Source organism: Helianthus annuus, chromosome 16, assembly GCF_002127325.2.
Source record: "Helianthus annuus cultivar XRQ/B chromosome 16, HanXRQr2.0-SUNRISE, whole genome shotgun sequence".
Classification (NCBI taxonomy): Eukaryota; Viridiplantae; Streptophyta; class Magnoliopsida; order Asterales; family Asteraceae; genus Helianthus; species Helianthus annuus.
Window position 1 is genome coordinate 5447442 of NC_035448.2, and position 20509 is coordinate 5467950.

Sequence of the window (20509 nt, forward strand, 5' to 3'; positions counted from 1 at the left end):
AGCCAACATGTTGTAATAGTTTCTCCCCATTATAGTTGGTTTTTGGTCAGAAACCAAAGATATCCCTTCTAAGATTTTGGTTGTGCAGTATATATTGAAATTGATCCACCACTACGCACAAAGATGGGACCTTAAAAGGTGGTTGGGAATATATGATAAATTAATTGATATCCATCTCAATGGATTAACATTCCCAACATCAGGGGGAGATAAAAAGCAGTTGGAAAATAAATGAGTTGTATGAATTATCAGTGATCCTAAAAAAAACTAAAAGTGTGAACCAAAAGTTCAAAGAATAACTCATATACAAAGATTAGTGAATCTATTACCAGACGCATTCACTGACCTTAAAAAGGTGATTATGTCACATATACCAACTGCTAATGCTCCAATTAAGATGAGTGTCCTAGAAGGACAACCACATGTTTGTAATGAGTCTATTGCACGTCTGAAGCGTGGTGGACTAGTCGATTCCTGTAACACCCTTATATTTATACTAGAAATTAATAACTATTTTATACCAAAAGACATTTGATTAACATAAGTTTTTAAAACTACTACACCCTTAGCCTACTAAGACAAAGGTAGAACGTAACATTGTTGTTTAAGAAATTGATTACAACAAAAGAAACACTGATTAACAAGTTCAAACATAGCGGAAGCTTCGAAGTGGAGTGTTCGGTTCATCATCTTGTCGCTTGATCGCCACCCATGACCACCTAATTACCTAAGAATCAACAATTAAATCGTTAGTTCTTGATGTTTATGAATGATAAAATCTCAAGATTTAACACCACATTGAAATAACAAAAATATAAAAATTTTCCAGGCTCCACCGTAATTTACGGTTCCACCGTAAATTACGGTGAGTGCTGGAAATTCTTGGTTACACCGTAACACAGTAGAAAACCACCGTAAATCAATACCCTCTACCGTAAATTACGGTGGCACCGTAATTTACGGTAGCACCTGGGAATTTATGTTTTTGTTTGGTTTGAGCATTTCAGCCAAAATCCCAACTCTCGGGTTTCAACATTCTGCATTATCAATGTAGTAAGAGTCTAATATTTCTAGTACATCATAATACAACCACTACATACATCAATATATCATGTTTGGAATGTAGATCATGTTTACTTGATTATTTGACCCGTTTGGCTTGCCTACGGAATTCCTTCCTTTATGACAACTACCAACGAGTTAAATTCATTATTCAAACAAGTATTCAATACAACAATGCCTTCGTTTCAATTCAAAATAACTAGAAACTTTGATAATCGACTACAATGATCTAATGTCACATAATGTAACGAGTCATGTTACGTACCTTGGCGCACACCCTTCAAACGAGAATCACCACCGGCTTGTCCGCTCGACGTCCCGATATCTTGTCCTATAGAGTTCATTTACAAGACATGTTTAGAACCCTCTTAGACATCATTTCGCATAATATACCGAAACATCTTAATTAAGCGTTAAAGCTTCAAATTTCTATTTGTCAACCTTCTTTGAGGCATTTCCACAAACATCTAGAGGGCATAATTTCTATATTATTCATATTCATGTTTATGGATTGCTTAGTAGTTGACTTAACTTCAATTAAGCCATCATATATCATGTAAACATCACATCTTTTCTGGAACTATCTTCTAAGGTCGAATTTTACTAGTATAACCACTAAGAACCCTAAAATTCATCATCATCTTGTAGAACCCACAACCCACCTTCAAGGTGTTCATGGAGTTTTCTGAAATTGGGTCATGATTTCACATGTAATTGGTTGAGTCTAACCTCTAAACACCAAATAGATTCTAAACTAACCAAATAACACTCATGCAACATCAATTTTCCAGATTTCACTACATCATGAGAAATTCAAACAAGGAATTAACACAAGTTTTTACATACCTTGGAATCCTCTCGTGATGAGGATCACTAATCTATGTTTAGATTTCGTTTTTTATCAGATTTGAGCTTTCAATTTGATGTTTTTGTGAGTTTAGGGTTTTGGAATGGGGGTGTCGCCCCCTACTGCCTTCTGATCGACCAACACTCCAATTTTGGAGTGTTTGGTTACTAATTGTAATTTAATTTTAACTTTTGACAATTCCAGCCCCTCAACTTTGTTCTACACATTATTTAGTAGCCTTTAACCTTTCATGAGTTATTTCTAGTCTATCAACTAACTAGGTTAAAGGTTCCTAGTTAGTAAACTCCCGTTTATTAATAATTTAAAATTTTAACATAAAGTTTTATATTTTCGGGGTGTTACAATTCCAATAATAAAATTCCTCAAAAGTTGGAGCAACTAATTAAGATGGTCAAGTCGGGGTTATATTAAAAAGGTCTCCTGAAGAGACGGTAGACATGATGGTTCAAGAAGAACCTCAGGTACCAGAAACTAAAGAGATCTCAATAAGTTGTATCATGTCTAAGATATGTATGGAATCGAAATAAAATCGACGTCGTTATACTTTTGTATATAATATAGCGCTTGTAATAATGAAATGATGAGGATCAAGATTTAAGATCTGCCTATGAACAAATACAAAGAAATAATTGGCCAAAACGAAAAGACGCAAATGAGGCACAGTTGAATTCTCTATTGAAATGGAAAGTTTTTGGACCAGTAATCCATACAACAAATGTTGTAAAACATATTAGAAACAAACAGGTCTTTTATATGAATCAATAAATGAAAAGTAAATGGTATAAGGCAAAATTGGTGGCACAAGGATTTCGCAAAGACCTAATATTGATTATGAGGAATCGTATTCTCCAGTGGTGGATACAATAGCTTTCCATTATTTAACTAGTCTGGTAATAATATTAAAGAGAGAATTGACATGCGTCTTATGAATAATATTTATCACTTGATACTGAAAGTTTACATGAAAGTCTCTGGAGGATTTAAAATATCAAAATCATGTAAATAAAGTTCTCGAGAACAATATGATCGTTGTATACATTATCAAAATACATGATGATTATGATATCTCAATAAGAGTATACACGGATTGTACAATATGGATTTTGGAGATAAAATCAACTAAGCAAGTGTTCATGACATTTTTGCATATAATATAGATATCTATGTGTTAAATGGGCAAATTTATGTAGCAAAACTTCTGAAGAGTGAAAGCACATGCATATTTGGATAAGATGGAATGAATTCCCTCATGGATTGATAATGCCAGAAGCATTGACGTCAAAACCTCAAGAACATACTAGTTGAAGTTGACAAAATATGTATGGACTAAAATAGTCGGGTCGAGTGTTGTACAACTCGAGATATTCGCCTAAAGAGGGATATAAGTTTGATTAAATTAGCCATGTTTTATCAACATTCTACTTTTAAAAGTTCACTATAATCGCAGTTTACAGTGATGACGTTTAGGCATCATCGAGAGAAACTGCTGAGCTTTTAGAGGGAGAATTTTCGAAAGACATTGGCACGATCTAATTATTACTCGAACTGCAGTTCGAATATATATGTAATTATATTTTATCAATCCCTCAAGTACATCCAGAAGATGATGTTGGGATATTTTAGTATGGACATAGTTGAACCTTAAAGTATGTTAAAGCTTCTTAAGTCACTTGTCATAAGAAATGGCTATTATCATCTCCTACCAAAGTAGAGATTCTCATTCTAGAAGTACCATCGTTAAATGCATAAGTGCATTAATATGTTTTGCTAGCTATGTATGATTATAATATCTTTCACTTGAGCATATTGTCATGATATAACCTTTGTCAAGCGAAGAGACATTGGAATGAGTTCAAAGAAATATTTCAGGTATAAACGATATTTGATTATATTTTACTAACTCATCAAAACAAGTTTGATTAGTCTTGTAGATGAAGGAATGTAACAAAACATAGTCGTGAACATTTGATATTTTTTGGAATGAGACACCTAAAGTCTCGCTAGAAGATTACACAACATTGCTCTACATAAAAGATTGCACATTAAAGGATCAAGCGACAAATCATTGGCTTGTAGAACTTTCAAGGAAGATGGACTGACATCAGGACACATGTTAAAATGAGGGGAGACTTATTCAAGTTGCACTCTTTTTCCCTCACTAAGTTTTGTCCCATTTGGGTTTTCTTAGGGCATGTTTGGGTAAGCTTTTTGAAACAACTTATTGACTTATTGGCTTTTTGAAAAGTCATAAGCTCTAAAATGATGTTTGGCAAAAAGGGTATATGTGAGGGGGAAAAGCCAATAAGTCAATAAGTCACAAAATCCTGACTTTTCCAATAAGTCAATAAGTTGTTTCAATAAGCTTACCCAAACATGCCCTTAGTAAGGTTTTTAATGAGGCAACACACATGATCCAGAAGTAGTATCATGAGAAGAAAATACGCGCTGCACTCTTTTTCCCTTAGTTGAGGTTTTGTCCCACTGGGTTTTTCCTAGCAAGGTTTTTAACGAGGCAGCAACTTAAAGCGTATTAAGTTGATAACCAAGGGGGAGTGTTATAAATATTATTATATTATTATGGTTATTAACTCCTAGAATAGACTGACTTCTTCTCCAAGTTTTCTTCTGCTATATATACTACCTTGTATCTCTTATATTAGACACATCTATCAATGAAATATCAGTCTGTTTCTCCCTACATCTCTTTCTCTTATTGTTTGTTTTTAGGCTAGTAGGTCGTTGTTACACCACAAATATAAATATAAAATAAAACAAACAATTGTATTTAGTAAAATCTTATTTATAAGGTAAATTTTAAACAAAATATAATGAAGACAAGTCTTACCTCTATAAGTTACTTTTAATGAAAAAGGTGTAGGTAAACATTATTTATTATTTATACTAGTTTCAAGTATTTTTGTTAAATTCTATATATGATTAATTATTGATCGTGTTGGGAATAATATAGTAAGTGCGAGATGTAGCTCAAGATAAGATGCATTTGTGTATGCATTATTTATCATGTATAAATAGAAAAAAAAAAAAAGTCATTGCAATTTTACATGCGTGTTTACTTCTTCAATCTTGATGAACTCAGATAAATATAATATAAATTACATGTTTGTTTACTTCTTCAATCTTAATGAAATAAGACAGGTAAATATAATATAAAATATATGCTTTCCTTTTTCATATGCGTCACAAAATATGGTAGGTACAAGAAAATGCACCAGGCGTATTCCGATATTTTGTTTTGCATTTCTGTATGTCGCTTTCATTGGTTATTCTTTGAATTATTCTACCAAAAACGTCACTGACAAGGACTAACATTACTAATTTTTAATTGTTATGTTGTCTCCAACGACAAAGACTAACATTACTAATTTTTAATTGTTATATTGTCTCCAACAACTCATATGCATAATGGACATTCAACTACAATTGCTAGGTGGTTATGACTCTCATGATCACCATGATCCTTCACAAAAGCACCACATCATCCATCTTTAATCCATCATTCAAAATCACTACCCTAAGGGTGTGGTCATGAACCAAACCACTATCCCCTTTATCTTTTTAATTTATTTTTGTCTTAAAATTATCAAATGAGAGGGTCGTGGTAATCGTGGTTTAATCCATGAGAACACCATCAATCAAGGAGGGGGATGGTGTACCATTTAATTAATGGTCCTATGTGGAAATAATGTTCCAATCCATGACCCCCACACCCCATATTATCACAGGTTAAGGATCCTGTAAAAAAGGACAAGTTTGTAAGACGTGTAACACACCCTTAGATCTAATTTTTAATGACTGAGATCACAATGGCAAAAATGTAAATTGTATTTTAATTTTTATGACTTATTTGACTTGATAGGAGTATAAGTGACAATAAACATAATTTAAATTAAGAAACTATATCGGTTACATCATATTTCAAACCCTAGACGTCCTTCTAACAACATCAACGTCTTTTTTCTTCGATGATTTCCTCATCTCCTAATTGTTTATTGCTTGATTGTGCTTCGGTACAAAACACCATGTGTTCACGCAAGTGTTTCTTATTTGATATCTGGAAGAAATTTAAGATTCAAGGCATGGTGTTTAATATCTAGAAACATTGTATGGTGATTCAAGTCATGGTGTTTTAACTTCTGGAATTGTATTGTGATTCAAGCCATGGTGTTTTAACATTTAGAGTAATTGTATTGCTATTCGAGTTATGGTGTTTTAACATCTGAAAGAACAATAATAAGATTCAAGCGCGGTGTTTTAAACAACAGGAAACATTGTATTTGTGATTTAAGACATGGTGTTTTAACATTTGGAACGCAGGTTGTAAAAACACCATGGATTGATCTACGAATTAATTTAAAACACCATGTTATGTTATGAATGTATTCTGATGTTTGTGAATGATGGAAAACACCATACGCGATTAAAACATTCTGGAACGAATGTTGTAAAAACATCATGAATTGAACTATGAATTTATTTAAAACACCATGTTATGAACATTTTCTGATTTTGTGAATGATGCCAAAAAAAAAAAAAAAAAAAAAAAAAAAAAAAAAAAAACAAACAAACCTTGAAATAAAGTATGAATGAGGTTATGAACGGTTATCAAGCCCTTAAGTCAATGATTTTCTCTCTCCAAATTCATAACTCGAAATTCATTACCATATTTGAATTGTTGATTCATTTACAATTATACCCTTAAATCTTAATTTTAATTAATACCACATGTTCTCACTATATTCCTTCTTACACTTTTCACAAAACCACCCTTTTTAGGTCATGTGTACTCTAACATCTAGAGTGTTAACAATGACATGGCATGTTAACTAACATTGCAAACCACTCCCTTTGTGTTAAAGTGCATTAAATGAGTTATGTGTTAACATGTTAACCCAATGTTAAAAGATTAAATTGATTATTATTTTCTTTTTTAGACAAAATCCAATGTTAAAGTGCATTAAATGAGTTATGTGTTAACATGTTAAACCATTTCCTTAGAGTGAGACAAAGTGAAATGAGAAAAAAAAGTTGATGTGTCACTTAGGTGGAGTTAAGTTAGGTTAAAGTATACCCAAAGGCCTTACATTAACCTCGTTTATCACATATAATAATAAATTTGTTCTACTTAATGCAAGGGCGGATCTAGGCCACTTTTATGGGTTCCCAGGAACCCCTTCGGTTTAGAAAAAACGAGAAAAATTAGTGAAAATCTCGTATGATTTGGAAAAAAATAGTGAGAATCTATCAAAAGGAACCCAATGAAAAAAGTTTTTGATCTGCCACTGACTTAATGGGTGAGGAATGCCCATTATCCGTTTTTAGTAAGATAAATAAATAAATAAATAAATAATAATAATAATAATAATAATAATAATAATAGTAATAATAATAATAATAATAATAATAATAAACCTTGGGTAATGCCTTACAACTTCCCAAGTCATCATATGGCTAAACAACGTGTCGTTATTTTCTTTTCTAAACGATATTGGTAATTAGCCATATTCAATAGATCGACTTTGTTCGTACCATTTCTTCTTTAACAGTAGACGAGTAGATGACACGAATTCTCATCATGTTCCATTTCAAATCCCTCCATTTAGAGTTAAGTTGATAGTGTGTATGATATTTTTCAGGTTGTATTGCGATGTGAAAATAATGCAAAACACGTCGACATAAATCATAATGGATTATCAACCATCATGTTTCGTTTCCAAGTTCATCATGTTCCGTTTCAAATCCCTGCGCTTAGATTATTAACCATTACATAATGGAAATCGTTAATATATATATAACTTGCATCACTATCCTTTGAAATATTGATCCAAGCACGTATTAAAGTTGCTTCCTCGATCATAGTCCATGCTAAATGATTCAGGTTAAAACCTTGAGATTGTTTGGATCTAAACAATATTTAGAGAGATTGGATAAGATAGAAAAAAATAATCATCGCAGAGCGCACGGTGACGCAGTGTTCCCCTTCGCCTCGCAAGCCACATAGACTTTCCACAAGCTCTACCACAAGTATAACACATGCCATAATAGAGAACCATTATATTTTCATTATTGAGTTAAACAAACAACGTATTGCTTAAGCTACCGTAACCAATTTGAAAACATACACTCCCCACCCAGTGGTCCTCAATTTAAATAAATGCAAGTGATAGCTTGGTAGGTACAATAATCTCATTAACAACACCAGAAAAGTTAAGCCAAATAGTGAGTATCTTGGTAAAAAATCAACCAACAAAAATGTCCATAAATCTTTTAAAAAACCAAAACCCAATCTTGTTAATCTTTGGGTGTGCGGTTCGGTTCGGTTCGGTTCAGTTTTTGGGTAAAATCAAAACCAAAACCAAAATGTCGGTTTTTTGGCTTTTTAAAATCGTTCGATTTCGGTTTTTTCGGTTTTTATGTCGGTTTGGTTTTTCGGTTATTTCGGTTTTTAGAACAAAAATATGTAAGATTCAAAAAAATATAAAGTATAATTTAAAATATAAGAATCTTTATTATAGGTTTACATTTAAGTTATGATAGTTAACTTATTTAATTAATATTGTTTACATTAACCTAACCTTCTAATATATTTTTATGTTTCTCGAAAGTTTTATTAAGACACTAGTATTAAGCCCCTGCGTTGCAGCGGTTGTCATAAAATTGTGTTAAGTAGTAACAATACTATACCATTGTCAGCGACCACCAACACCGAAAAAACTTGTAAAAATAAAATAAATAAAAATGGGAAATAAATAACGCCGAGTGAAAGACAAACGTAAAATCTTTGAATCACGCACGCTCGTTGCTGAGAAATTAAACCGAAACATAAAACATAGAAAAAAATAACTAAGTCCATCCAGGACCTGCGTGTTGGACGAACTTGTCTAACGCAGAAAAATAAATGTGACGTTACGGGCAATCAAACAGGAAAAAAATATATGAAAAAATGTTGAACCCCACACGCACGTTGAGGTGCTTTAACTAACAAAATTTAGAACGAAACGAAAAACTTGGAAAAACTGAAAAGTATGGTGGACCAAAATTGAAAATAAAAAAGAGTTAGGATTAAATTACAAAAGATGAAAAACTTTGGGTTAAAAGTAAAAAACCAAATGGTCTAAATTGTAAAACCGTTGCAGCGGTTGTAATAAAACTGTGTTAAGTAGTAGCAATACTATACCATTGTCAGCGACCACCAACACCGGAAAAGCTCGTAAAAACAAAATAAATAAAAACGGGAAAAAAATAACACCGAGCGAAAAGCAGACGTAAAATCTTTGAATCATGCACGCTCGTTGATAAGAAATTAAACCGAAACGTAAAACATAGAAAAAAATAACTAAGTCCATCCAGGACCCGCGTGTTGGACGAACTTGTCAAACGCAAAAAATAGATGTGACGCGACGGACCAATCAAACGAGAAAAAAATATACGAAAAAATGTTGAACCCCACGCACGTTTCGGTGCGTTAACTCACAAAATTTAGAACGAAACGAAAAACTTGGGAAAGATGAAAAGTATGGAGAACCAAAATTGAAAATAAAAAAAAGTTGTGATAAATTGCAAAAGATGAAAAATTTTGGGTTAAAATTAAAAAACAAAGGGTCTAAATTGTAAAATCGAAGTTATTTATTAATTTTAGATAAAGATAAGGATAAAAGTAAGTGATATGTATATATTGGTTATTAATTAATATTAATATTAAAAGAAATTATTAAATAAATTTAAATAAAATTTTTGAGGTTGAAGGAGAGAATGCCATGTGGCATTGTTTGGACTCTTTTATTATAAGTTAGATTTTCTTTTATAATAATTTGAAGATCATTTAATTTTTATATAAAATTTTGTTATTTCTTGTAGGCAATAAATAGATCACTTCAATTATAAATAAACATGTAATGTTTTTATTATAAATACTTAACATTTAAGAATAAAATTAATATTTTTTACTAGCATTGGGTTAAATATTTAAACAACTAAACTTAAACTTGAAAATATATGGATTGTAACTTATCGGTTCGGTTCGGTTTTCTTCGGTTATTGAAAATGGTTATCCAAAAACTGAACCGAAATTTTCGGTTATTAAAAATCTGAAAACCGAACCGTCGGTTTTTGTTTCGGTTCGGTTTTGTCGGTTATTTCGGTTTTCTGCTCACCCCTTATCTTTCCACACATCCCACATAAATTCCAACCCTTTTCCCATTTACACTCACAATAATCTCATCCCAAATCATCTAAATTCCAAATTTCACGTTAGAAAGAATTGTCAAACCGAACTATAAACCAAACCATTTGGATCACAAACCGACAAAAGCAACCACACCACTACATTCAATCATTGAACTAGATATAAGCAAATGGTACCCAATACCGAAATCAAGCCGGTACCATACCAAGCCATTTTCTGTACCAATTCGGTACTCACTTTTTGTATTTTCAGGACCCGCACTTTCAATTCGGTAACAATATTTTTGATTGATCCATCTTCGACTACCGTATCGGTACCGAATTACCGATACCCATTTTTTGCAATTTGCAGAACTAGTGTACCGAACTCATCCCTAGTTTTAACGGTTTTCAAACACTCAGTTACCAAAGTGTCTTTGGCCTAGCGATATCTGAGTATAAAACGACACCCTTTTCCAAAAGGTTAAAGGTTTGAGTCTCGCAGTAAACAATGATCTAGTAAACGATTTCTGATCCCTCCGGGTTTTATCAGTTCTTCATTGTCGTGTCCTCGGGCGAGTGAAGGGTCGGGTTTTCCCCGGAACTGGTGGCTTGGTGGGCGAGAGGCTTTGTGCGTGCAGGTTGGGCCGCCGTGGTGGCTTGGTACCCGAAGTTGCTTAAGTTGGAGGTTAAAAAAAAAAAGTAAACGATTTGAAAACATGACCACTAAATGGTCCCACTATTTTAATCCAAGTGGTAGGTAGAATAACTAAATAAGCCCAGCAGAAATCGAAAAGTTTGAACCAAAGACTGTCCTTTGTTCAAAAATCAAACCACAAAATGTCCACAAATCTTTCCAAAACTTGTTAAATGTTCCCACAAACAACACTTTCCACACACATCCCACATAAACCCCACCCATTTCCCCTTTCCCCCTCACAATAATCTCATCACAAACCAACAAAATTCTCCATTTTTCACAATTTGTCACAAAATTTAAGTAAAACCCATCTGGGTCAGAGTGATGCCGGCCCTAAAAGCCGGTAGCCGGCCACCGTGGGTGGGTCTTGCAGCCGCCGTGTGGGTCCAGATCGCCTCCGGAAACGCCTACTCTTTTCCTCTGTATTCACACGCTTTAAAGGTTGTAATGGGTCTTTCTCAACAACAGCTTACAATTCTTGGTGTTGCTAATGATTTGGGGGAAAATGTTGGTATTTTACCAGGGATTGCTTCTAATAAATACCCACCTTGGGTTGTTCTTTTGGTCGGTGTTCTTGCTTCTTTCTTTGGCTATGGTGTCATCTGGCTTGCTGTTAGTCAGACTGTTCATAACATGCCTTATTGGGTTGTAAGTTTTCTTTTTTTTTGTTCAAAAGTTTTGATCTTTTTGCATGCCCATGTTATTGTTATCTTCAGAGTATGATCCTGACTGGTTTTTTTTTTTTTTTTTTTTTTTTTTTTTTTTTTTTTTTTTTTTTTTTTTTTTTTTTTGCTGAAAAGATTTAATTTTTTTCATACCCATGTTGTTTCTAGAGTATAATCATGAGGTTGAAGATGTTAATATGTTGTATATATGTGTCTTGACTTTGTGTATAATTGGGATAGCTGTTATTATTGACTGTTTATGGGTTTAGGGTTTATTTAGTTATCAGGAATTGGGTGGTTGTTTTTCTGTATTTTACTGTATTTATGACTCAAAAATTTGCACAATCTTGATTGGTTTCTTTGAGGCAGATCACAACTGAAACTTTTGAGTTACTGTTGTAAGAATCGCTAGGCGCTAGTCGGGCGGTGGGGTACCGACTAGCGATTGATCGGGATTAAGAGGGATTAATCAGATCGAGATTTTTATATGTAATTTTTAGTTATATATACACACACACATTTTTATATGTAGTTTTCTAAAGCAGATATTTTTCAACCACTCATTGACACATTTATTTAAGTAATTGGAAGGAATTTATAAGGTTTGGTCGAAATTTGGCCGGCGTCTGTCCAAAATTTGGCCAGAATAGGACCGCCATTGACCGCCTAGTGATTAATCGGCCATTAATCGGTGAACCTCCGATTAGTGATTAATCAGCGACTAATCGGAGACTAGTCGGGAGTTTTACAACCAATTGAGTGTTTGAATGAAAAAAAGTGTTTATGCTTTAGGGTGAAATAAGTTATTTTTTGTATGCAATTTAAGGTTGCTTATTTCAGTTTGAATTCATTTATAGGTTTAGTTTCTTCAACTACAAGTAATCAAGTAGTTACCTTCTATGCAGTTAATATCGCCGATATATAGGTAATAGGTCCCCTGGTGAGATATCGGTGCAAAATATTGGTACTGATATTATCGGCGGTATTGACCTGTATATCTCCGATTTTCCCGATATCAGTACCTTTCTTCTTAGTTCTACCATCTGTCTTTCTTCTTATTGCTGCTATATGTATAAATTCTGCATGATATTAAAATTACCGATAACCTATCTCTCAAATATCGGTCCTTGACCGTTATCCAATTTTTTACCGCATTAACTGCTTAGGTTACCGTTTAGTATTTTAGTGTAATTATAACTCCAGAATTTAAACATCTTGCAATTTTTAATTTCCTTTTCAGCTGTGGCTTGCGCTCGTTGTTGCGACTAACAGCAGTGCATGGTTAGGAACTGCCGTACTCGTTACCAACATGAGGAACTTTCCGCTCAGTCGAGGCACGGTTGCCGGTATTCTCAAAGGTTACGTCGGCTTAAGTGCCGCAGTTTTCACCGAGGTTTATACTATGGTTCTAAAAGGATCCGCTTCTAGTTTATTACTCCTTTTCACACTCGGGATTCCCGTCATATGTTTGGTTTTAATGTACTACGTTAGACCTTGTACTCCCGCTTCCGAAGCGGACCCGTCGGAAACCGCGTATTTTCTTTTTACTCAAGGCGCTAGTGTGCTTCTTGCAGTCTTTCTTCTAACCACCACGATACTAAAAGAAGTTTTAACGCTAAGCAATGCGTTATCGTACACGTTCATCGGGATAATGGTCGTTCTTCTAATGGCGCCACTTGCGATTCCCGTTAAAATGACGTTATTTCCGTCTAGCAAGAAGGTTAATCGGCCAGGTGGCTCTTCCAACAATTTGACCGTAACCGATCCGTTGCTGACGCAATCTACTTCGGAACCGAGTCTTACGAATTTGAATGATCTTGAAGATATGTCGGAGGTGGATGTGCTTCTTGCTGTCGGTGAAGGAGCGGTTAAAATTAAGAAGAAAAGACGACCAAGAAGAGGTGAAGATTTTACGTTTCGTGAAGCGATTGTAAAAGCCGATTTTTGGCTTTTATGGTTGGTTAATTTTCTCGGTGTTGGTTCTGGAGTTACGGTTCTTAATAATCTTGCCCAGATTGGAGTTTCGCTTGGGGTTAACGATACGACGACGTTGCTGAGTTTGTTTAGTTTTTGCAACTTTCTTGGTCGTCTTGGAGGCGGGGTTGTTTCAGAATACTTTGTAAGGTAAAAATTTTAAGAGTAAAATGCCATTTTCGTCCTTGAGGTTTGGCCAGTATTGCGACTTTCGTCCAAAGGTTTGTTTTTCCGCATCTGGATCCAAAAGGTTTGAAATCTTGCCATTTTCATCCGGCTCGTTAGCTCCATCCGTTTTTCTCAGTTAAGTCAGAGGTATTTCCGTCTTTTTTTGCTAACTTAAAGGGCAAGTCCGTCTTTTTTTTCACTTTATGTAAAAAGACTGCATACCCCTGAAAAAGACCGGATTGCCCTTTAAGTTCGCAAAAAAGATGGAAATATCTCGGACTTAACAGAGAAAAATGGATGGAGTTAACGAGCCGGATGACAATGGCAATATTTTAAACCTTTTGGATCCAGATGCGGAAAAACAAACCTTTGGACGAAAGTCGCAAAACTGGCCAAACCTCAGGGGATGAAAATGGCATTTTACTCAATCTTTATCATCAATATGTTACCAAAAAAGACAAACTTTGAAATTTTAACGATAACAATCCTAAAAATTTATGTGTTTTTTCAGGCTAAATACGATCCCACGCACGTTTTTGACAACGATAACACAAGTAATCATGGTAATGACTTATCTATTATACGCATCGGCTCTCAACGGGACACTATACGTTGCAACGGCGTTTCTCGGAATCTGTTACGGAACACAGTTTGGTGTTATGATCCCAACGTCATCCGAGCTTTTTGGATTGAAAAACTTCGGTTTAATTTTCAATTTCATGGGGCTAGGAAACCCGATCGGTGCTCTTTTATTCTCCGGGATGCTTGCGGGTTACGTGTACGATACAGCGGAAGCTAAGCAAGGCGGGTCAACATGCATGGGCCCGGATTGTTTCCGGCTCACTTTCTTCGTTCTTGCAGGTGTGTGTGGTTTAAGTGCGGTTTTGAGCTTAATATTAACCATCAGGATTAGGCCCGTTTACCAGATGCTTTATGCGGGTGGTTCGTTTCGTTTGCCACAAAGCTCGGGTCATTGAGGATTTCGGTTTTGTGTTACTTAATCAAGAAAAGTGTTAAGGTTTGCACGATTTTGGAAGTTGCAGCTTAACCAAACTTCAGTTTATTATGTAGTGATGATGTGTAATCAAAGAAGTATTTTCATTTGGTAGTGTTGACATATAACATGAACCTTATTTTTAAGTGTTCAATATGTTAGTTCCTTGAAACTTTGGCTGTTTAGTATACCCTGTGCATCAGGGATTGTATTGTAATTTAATATGTAGTGTTGCTTATGATTTCCGAGTAGTGGTGTACAAATCGGGTTTTTTTAAAAACCGGGTTTCGGGTAGGATCGGGTTCGGGTAGGATCGGGTTTTACAAAATCGGGTTTTTTTAAAAACCGGGTCGGGTCCGGGTCCGGGTTCTCTACCAAAAATGTATACCCTATATACCCGGGTTCGGGTAGGGTTCGGGTCGGGTTTTATAAAACCCGGGTATTATAATACCCTATTTCCGGGTTCGGGTCCGGTTCGGGTATTCATCGGGTAGGGTTCGGGTATGCATCGGGTTGGGAAAAAACCCGCACCGGAACTATGCTTATAAAATGTATCAAACATAACTCTCACACATAGATATCAAATCTATTGATAAACAGAGGCACAATTTATAAACAGAGGCACAATTTATAGTTCTTCATGTGGTTATTCTTGAACTTTATAAACAGAGGCACAATTTATTAAATACAAAAACTAATAATGATATTAAACAAACAAAGAAAATAGAAGGGCCAACATATATTGGCATATTTGTTTCCACTTGTAATGAAATATACTAAATAATTAAGTAGCGGTGGCAAATATCATTAGAAACCTAATAATTAAACAAGATTACATCAAAGTGCATACATAATTTTGTTAAATCATAAGAACTAGAAGTCTTAATGCATATATAATTAAACAAGATTACATCAAAATCGGGTTTTTTTAAAAACCGGTTCCGGGTATTTATAAAACCCAGTTCCGGGTTCGGGTTCGGGTATTTATAAAACCGGGTTTCGGGTATAAACCGGGTATAAAAAAACCCGGTTCCGGGTTCGGGTTTTAGATCAAATATGCATACCCGGTCCCTACCCTACGGGTAGGGTCGGGTTCGGGTTCGGGTATAAAAAACCCGGGTTTTATAATACCCGGTTCCAGGTTTTTTTTTCGGGTCCGGGTCCGGGTTCGGGTTTTTTGTGCACCACTATTTCCGAGTGGTGTTTATGCCCGGTTTACCTTTTCTGATATAAGAATTTGGGTCGAACTGCTAACTACAGTTTCAAAAAATGATAAATCTAAACCGGCTGAGTTGGTTGGTTCAGTTGGGCTGGCAAAACGGTTTGGTTTTAACGTTTGAACTGGATTGTCTTTTTTCAATCGTTAGTTTAAACAATAAAGATGGGTTTATGATAATTAAATATACACGTAAGGCTGGTGGGTATGGGCTGGCGCTCCCTCCGGCTCAGCAAGCCCCCCCCCCCCCCCTCAATTTCCTAAGTGGCGTGTTATTGAACCCTTGCGAGCACAATAACGAGCCGCAACGGCTCTTTTTGTTGGGCCCACTTCACTTTAAACCAAGGGAAGGGCGCCATTGCTTATAGAGAGCTGAGGTGGCGGGCTCCATTTCATACCCACCAGCATAAGTGCCTAACTATGTATTTTAAAAATAAATTATAATAATACAGGTTCAACAACTAGTCCGGGGGGGGGGGGGGGGGGGGTATTCCACGGTCCTCCTAACCGCTGGAGTGATCACACTCCACAAGCTAGCTTAGCCCCATAGCTGCCTGGTTTACACGACGCGCATAAACCCCACCCGTATTTCAAATCGTAAACTCTTAATTAAAATGTATAAATCTTAGGAAAAATTACAAGTTTTGTCCTTTATCTTAATACCACTTATCAGACGGTGTTCTTTTTAACGAATTTTGACAAGTTTTGCTCTTTACAAGGAATTTTGTTGCACGTTTTGTCCTTTAGGCTTAACCAGTTAGATTTTCTTGTTAAATCTTGTCACCCAAGGGTATTTTAGCCTTTTTACCCATTTATTTCAAGAGTCAACCCTAAAATATTTTGTTTTATTCTTTTAAATAATATTAAATAAATGGGTAAAAAGACTAAAATACCCTTGGGTGACAAGATCTAACAAGAAAATCTAACTGAGTTAAGCCTAAAGAACAAAACATGCAACAAAATTCCTTGTAAAGGGCAAAACTTCTCAAAATTCGTTAAAAAGGACACCGCCTAATAAGTGGTATTAAGATAAAGGACAAAACTTGTAATTTTTCCTAAATTTTAAACCGGTTAAACTGACCGATTTACTTCGGTTTTCAACACAAGAACACTACAAAACACACAAACTTTTGTGTTCATGACAAAACTCCATGTAACAATTGATTGTTAAAAGGACCCATGACTAATAAGTTGCCAACCGTACCGGCTACCACCACCTTTGGCCCAGTGGAATTGTGACCAAACAATCAAAACATAGAAATTTCATAGCATGGGTTTGACTTGACTCAAGTTCACCGTAACATATACTCCATAAAGACTTTCAGTCAATCTTGATCAATATACATCTTTTATTACACGAGGCGAAAATTGATAAACAAATGCTCTTAATCAAGTTGGTTTCAAATTCTGAAACATGGTGTCCCATTTAATCTCTTCAACACCCCCATCGAACCAGCGACCGCTGCCTTCATCTAAACTTGCATGATGGTCACCATAACCGCACTCTTTCTTCTCTTGATCACATCGATAAACCAATGGGCTCGAAAAGGACTTATGATAGCCATTAGTGAGTAAAAGAGTAGGTGTAGATTGTTCAAAGGTCACAAATGTCTTGTTTCTCCTTAACATATTACCTTTCCATCTTGAACCATAAGTGTCATGAACCAGGACCAAAGCTGAATCATCGCGATGCACCCATGTCCGGATGTGACTAGCCAAGGTCCTCTTGGTTTTCTTGATGGCGATCACGAGCTTTGAGATGGGGTGTGAACCGTTTGGCCGTTTTTGTTTCCTAGCAAGCTTGAGTATCTCTAACCTGTGTTTGGCTATAGAGATCCCCATGCTTTGAAGTAACTCATGGTTGAAGTATGTTATATCATCTTCTTCGAGCTCGTTTCGAGAGAACGCCATCCCATATTTGTAAATAAGTGAGGATTCAAGCCTGGTTTTTGAAAGCAAAGAAAACCAATCAATGGGTTGGTGCATATTTGCCATGAAATGAATGTGTTGGTGATTTGATTATTGAATGAAGGATGGAAGTTAACTATATAAAGATTCAAGTGAAGGGTAGTGAGGAAAGGGCAAATATGACATTTTCCTAGTCTTGTACTCTTGTAAAATGCCAAAAAAGAAAAAAGTTTGTAGGGTATACCCAAAGCAAAGTATGTGTTCAAATTATAGAGGTGTGAAGTGTATAAAGTATGTGAAGTGAAAGAAGGGGTCAAATGAAGTGAAAGGAGGGGTCAAATGCAGGGGTGCGAGCCACGTGGTTTACGAGATGCTTGAGATCGACTTGAGAAAAAGCTTGAAATGGGCTGAGCTTTACTGAGCCCGAGTCCAGTTTGAGCCTATTATAAAGCTCAATTATTTATCGAGCCCGAGCCTGGCATGTGACGCTTGTCAGGCTCGTCGAGCCTTATCGAGTCTTAGTGTAATATTAGTTTTTATTAGTATTTAATAACATCTACCCCTTATTCAAAGTTGTCTAGTAAATGAGTCGTGCTGAGCTTATTAAAACTTGTTTACGAGCCGAGCCGAGCCGAGCCTGGACCTAAAAATAAGCTTGTTTAGTAAGAGAGCCCGAACACGAGCTTCACTTATCGAGCTCGCGAGCTTAAATGAGTTTATTATTTACATTATTTTTATTTAATATATTGATCATTAGATAACAAATGAGCCGAGTTCGAGCCTGGTCTCATAAGTTAATCGAGCTCGAGCTCTCATAAGTTAATTGGGCTGGGCCAGGCTCGTTTAGTCAAATGGCATCAATCGCCGTCACGTTAACGCAGGGCTGTCTTCGAAAATAACAAAATAAAAATTGGCCATGTGAGAGATAAAAAATTTGGGTCATATTCGTAAATTTCCATATATTATAAACTCATCAATTATTTAATCACTAAAATTTATGTGAAAGTAATTTAATTATTTTTAGCTAAGCGTAGTTAGTAATTTATTAATTAAAGGAAAAAATGTAGTTGACAAAATTAGGCATTAAATGTCATATACAGCTAAAAAAACTAAAAAATGAAGCTAAAATAGAGGATTTGGAGACACCGGGATTAGAACCAGCGTCTCCTTGTTGTCTAAGCAAGGCAATAACCATCCCGACAAGAGTTTGTTTGTGTCATCTTTCGATTCAGTATATATATTCTAGCTTATACAACGGAAATTCTATACAAAATTAAAAAGATTTAGGCCCCTGAAGGGTTTAGGCCCCGTGCCGTCGCCCACCCCACTCCCCCTCAAAGACGGCCCTGCGTTAACGCTAACTACTGTTCCCTTTCGATTTCCATTGTTCCATAATTCGATAACTTAGTCAGACACTAGGGTAGTGTTTGGTATGCAAGAATGAGAGGTGGAATGGAATTGATGATTACAATGGAATGAAGAAAAGAGTGTTTGGTTGGTCAATGAAATGGAATTACCCATTCCAAAAGACATTCCATTCCCTCAAAATCATTCCTTCCACCCTCATGTTTTTTTTTTCCATTCCATCCTCTCTTGCACCATTCATCAACAACATCACAACCCACCACCTTCGCTAAAACCCACCACCACCACCCACCACCGACACCATCGCCGCCACCCGCCACCACCTCACCCGACAGCCACCGTCGCCGCCGCCACCCACTCCCAACCGTTGTCACCCACAGCCGCGACTAACCGCCAACGCCACTCACCGCTGTCGCCCACCGCCATCGTCAACGCCACCACACCCGTTACCACCAACCACCGCCACCTCTGCTGCCACCCACCACCAACAGCCACCTTGCCGCCACCACCACTCGTCGTCACCGCCGCACCGCCACTCCCCCCCACCACCACCCATCGTCGCCGCCGACACCTACCACCGCCACCTATAACCACCCACAATTACTACCACCGACCACCACCACCACTCACCGCTTATTTTATTACTCCGTTTTTCTTGCCTACCGAACAGTACACAATAATAATTCATTTCATTTATACATGGTAACCAAACAAAACATGGAATGGTAATGATCCATTGCATTCCCTCGTCCATTCCATTATCTCATCCATTCCATTCCTTCGTCCATTCCATTATCCCATACCAAACAGACCCTAGTATTGCTTAAATGTATAACAACATATTTATCTTAAAGGTCCAACAATATTCAACTGTTTAATATGAAATCAATGAATAATTATAAATGCATTTAAAGACATATGTTATTTTTTTAACGGCCAACAAAATTTTCATAAAACGACTAAGTGGGTGTTAGTCCACCAAAATACAATGTTCACACCAACAACATAGAGAAAAATCAAAGCAAAGTGGCAACAAACATATTACATACTATTACAGACCCATAGCTGATATATTGAAATTGCACCACTGGTCAATTGTGTGCGGTTATCATATAAGCTAAGGTACAGATTTCGTGATCTTTTTCTTTTGGCATATTATTGTTTTCATCGTTATCATAGTGCATGGATTTTGTGGTCTTCTACTCGTAGTGTTTATATATGGTTATTGTACTCGTAGTGTCTAATTCAGCGTATTTATTAGTCGCTTCTTACAAATTAATAACAAAATTATTTTCATCAATTTGCATGCGATAGATTAATTATTTAGACTCAATATCACATGTTCCTATTGATCATTGATTATAGTCATAGAAATTTATTATTGTACTATTTGCCTTGACTTAAGTGT

The 20509-nt window shown here is 35.9% G+C and overlaps 2 protein-coding genes across 3 annotated transcripts; one reads left to right on the forward strand and one right to left on the reverse strand.

Annotated features, from left to right (window-relative positions):
• Nucleotides 1–10907: 10907 nt before the first annotated feature.
• LOC110918470 (protein NUCLEAR FUSION DEFECTIVE 4) lies at nucleotides 10908–14850 on the forward strand. Its single transcript, XM_022162780.2, has 3 exons — nucleotides 10908–11459; nucleotides 12717–13600; nucleotides 14130–14850. Exons 1-3 carry the CDS (start codon nucleotides 11136–11138, stop codon nucleotides 14593–14595), a joined length of 1674 nt encoding a protein of 557 aa, XP_022018472.1. The 5' UTR covers nucleotides 10908–11135; the 3' UTR covers nucleotides 14596–14850.
• A 1822-nt stretch (nucleotides 14851–16672) lies between these two features.
• LOC110917333 lies at nucleotides 16673–17861 on the reverse strand. 2 transcript variants are annotated; one of them, XM_035985997.1, is made up of 2 exons: nucleotides 17218–17861; nucleotides 16673–17153 (listed from the first exon to the last, which is right to left on the reverse strand). In XM_035985997.1, the coding sequence occupies exon 1, from the start codon at nucleotides 17821–17823 to the stop codon at nucleotides 17218–17220; it is 606 nt and encodes a 201-aa protein (XP_035841890.1). In that variant the 5' UTR covers nucleotides 17824–17861; the 3' UTR covers nucleotides 16673–17153. The 2 variants fall into 2 exon arrangements, with proteins under 2 accessions (XP_035841890.1, XP_035841889.1); XM_035985996.1 differs by having other exon boundaries at nucleotides 16673–17157; nucleotides 17222–17860.
• Nucleotides 17862–20509: the final 2648 nt, after the last annotated feature.

Bases quoted from the DNA above. Each gene is read 5' to 3' on its own strand.
- LOC110917333 (XM_035985997.1), bottom strand. From the start codon at position 17,823: ATGGCAAATATGCACCAACCCATTGATTGGTTTTCTTTGCTTTCAAAA.
- LOC110918470 (XM_022162780.2), top strand. From the start codon at position 11,136: ATGCCGGCCCTAAAAGCCGGTAGCCGGCCACCGTGGGTGGGTCTTGCA. The intron at 11,460-12,716 runs GTAAGTTTTCTT...TTTCCTTTTCAG, and splicing joins ATAACATGCCTTATTGGGTT to CTGTGGCTTGCGCTCGTTGT. The intron at 13,601-14,129 runs GTAAAAATTTTA...GTGTTTTTTCAG, and splicing joins GTTTCAGAATACTTTGTAAG to GCTAAATACGATCCCACGCA.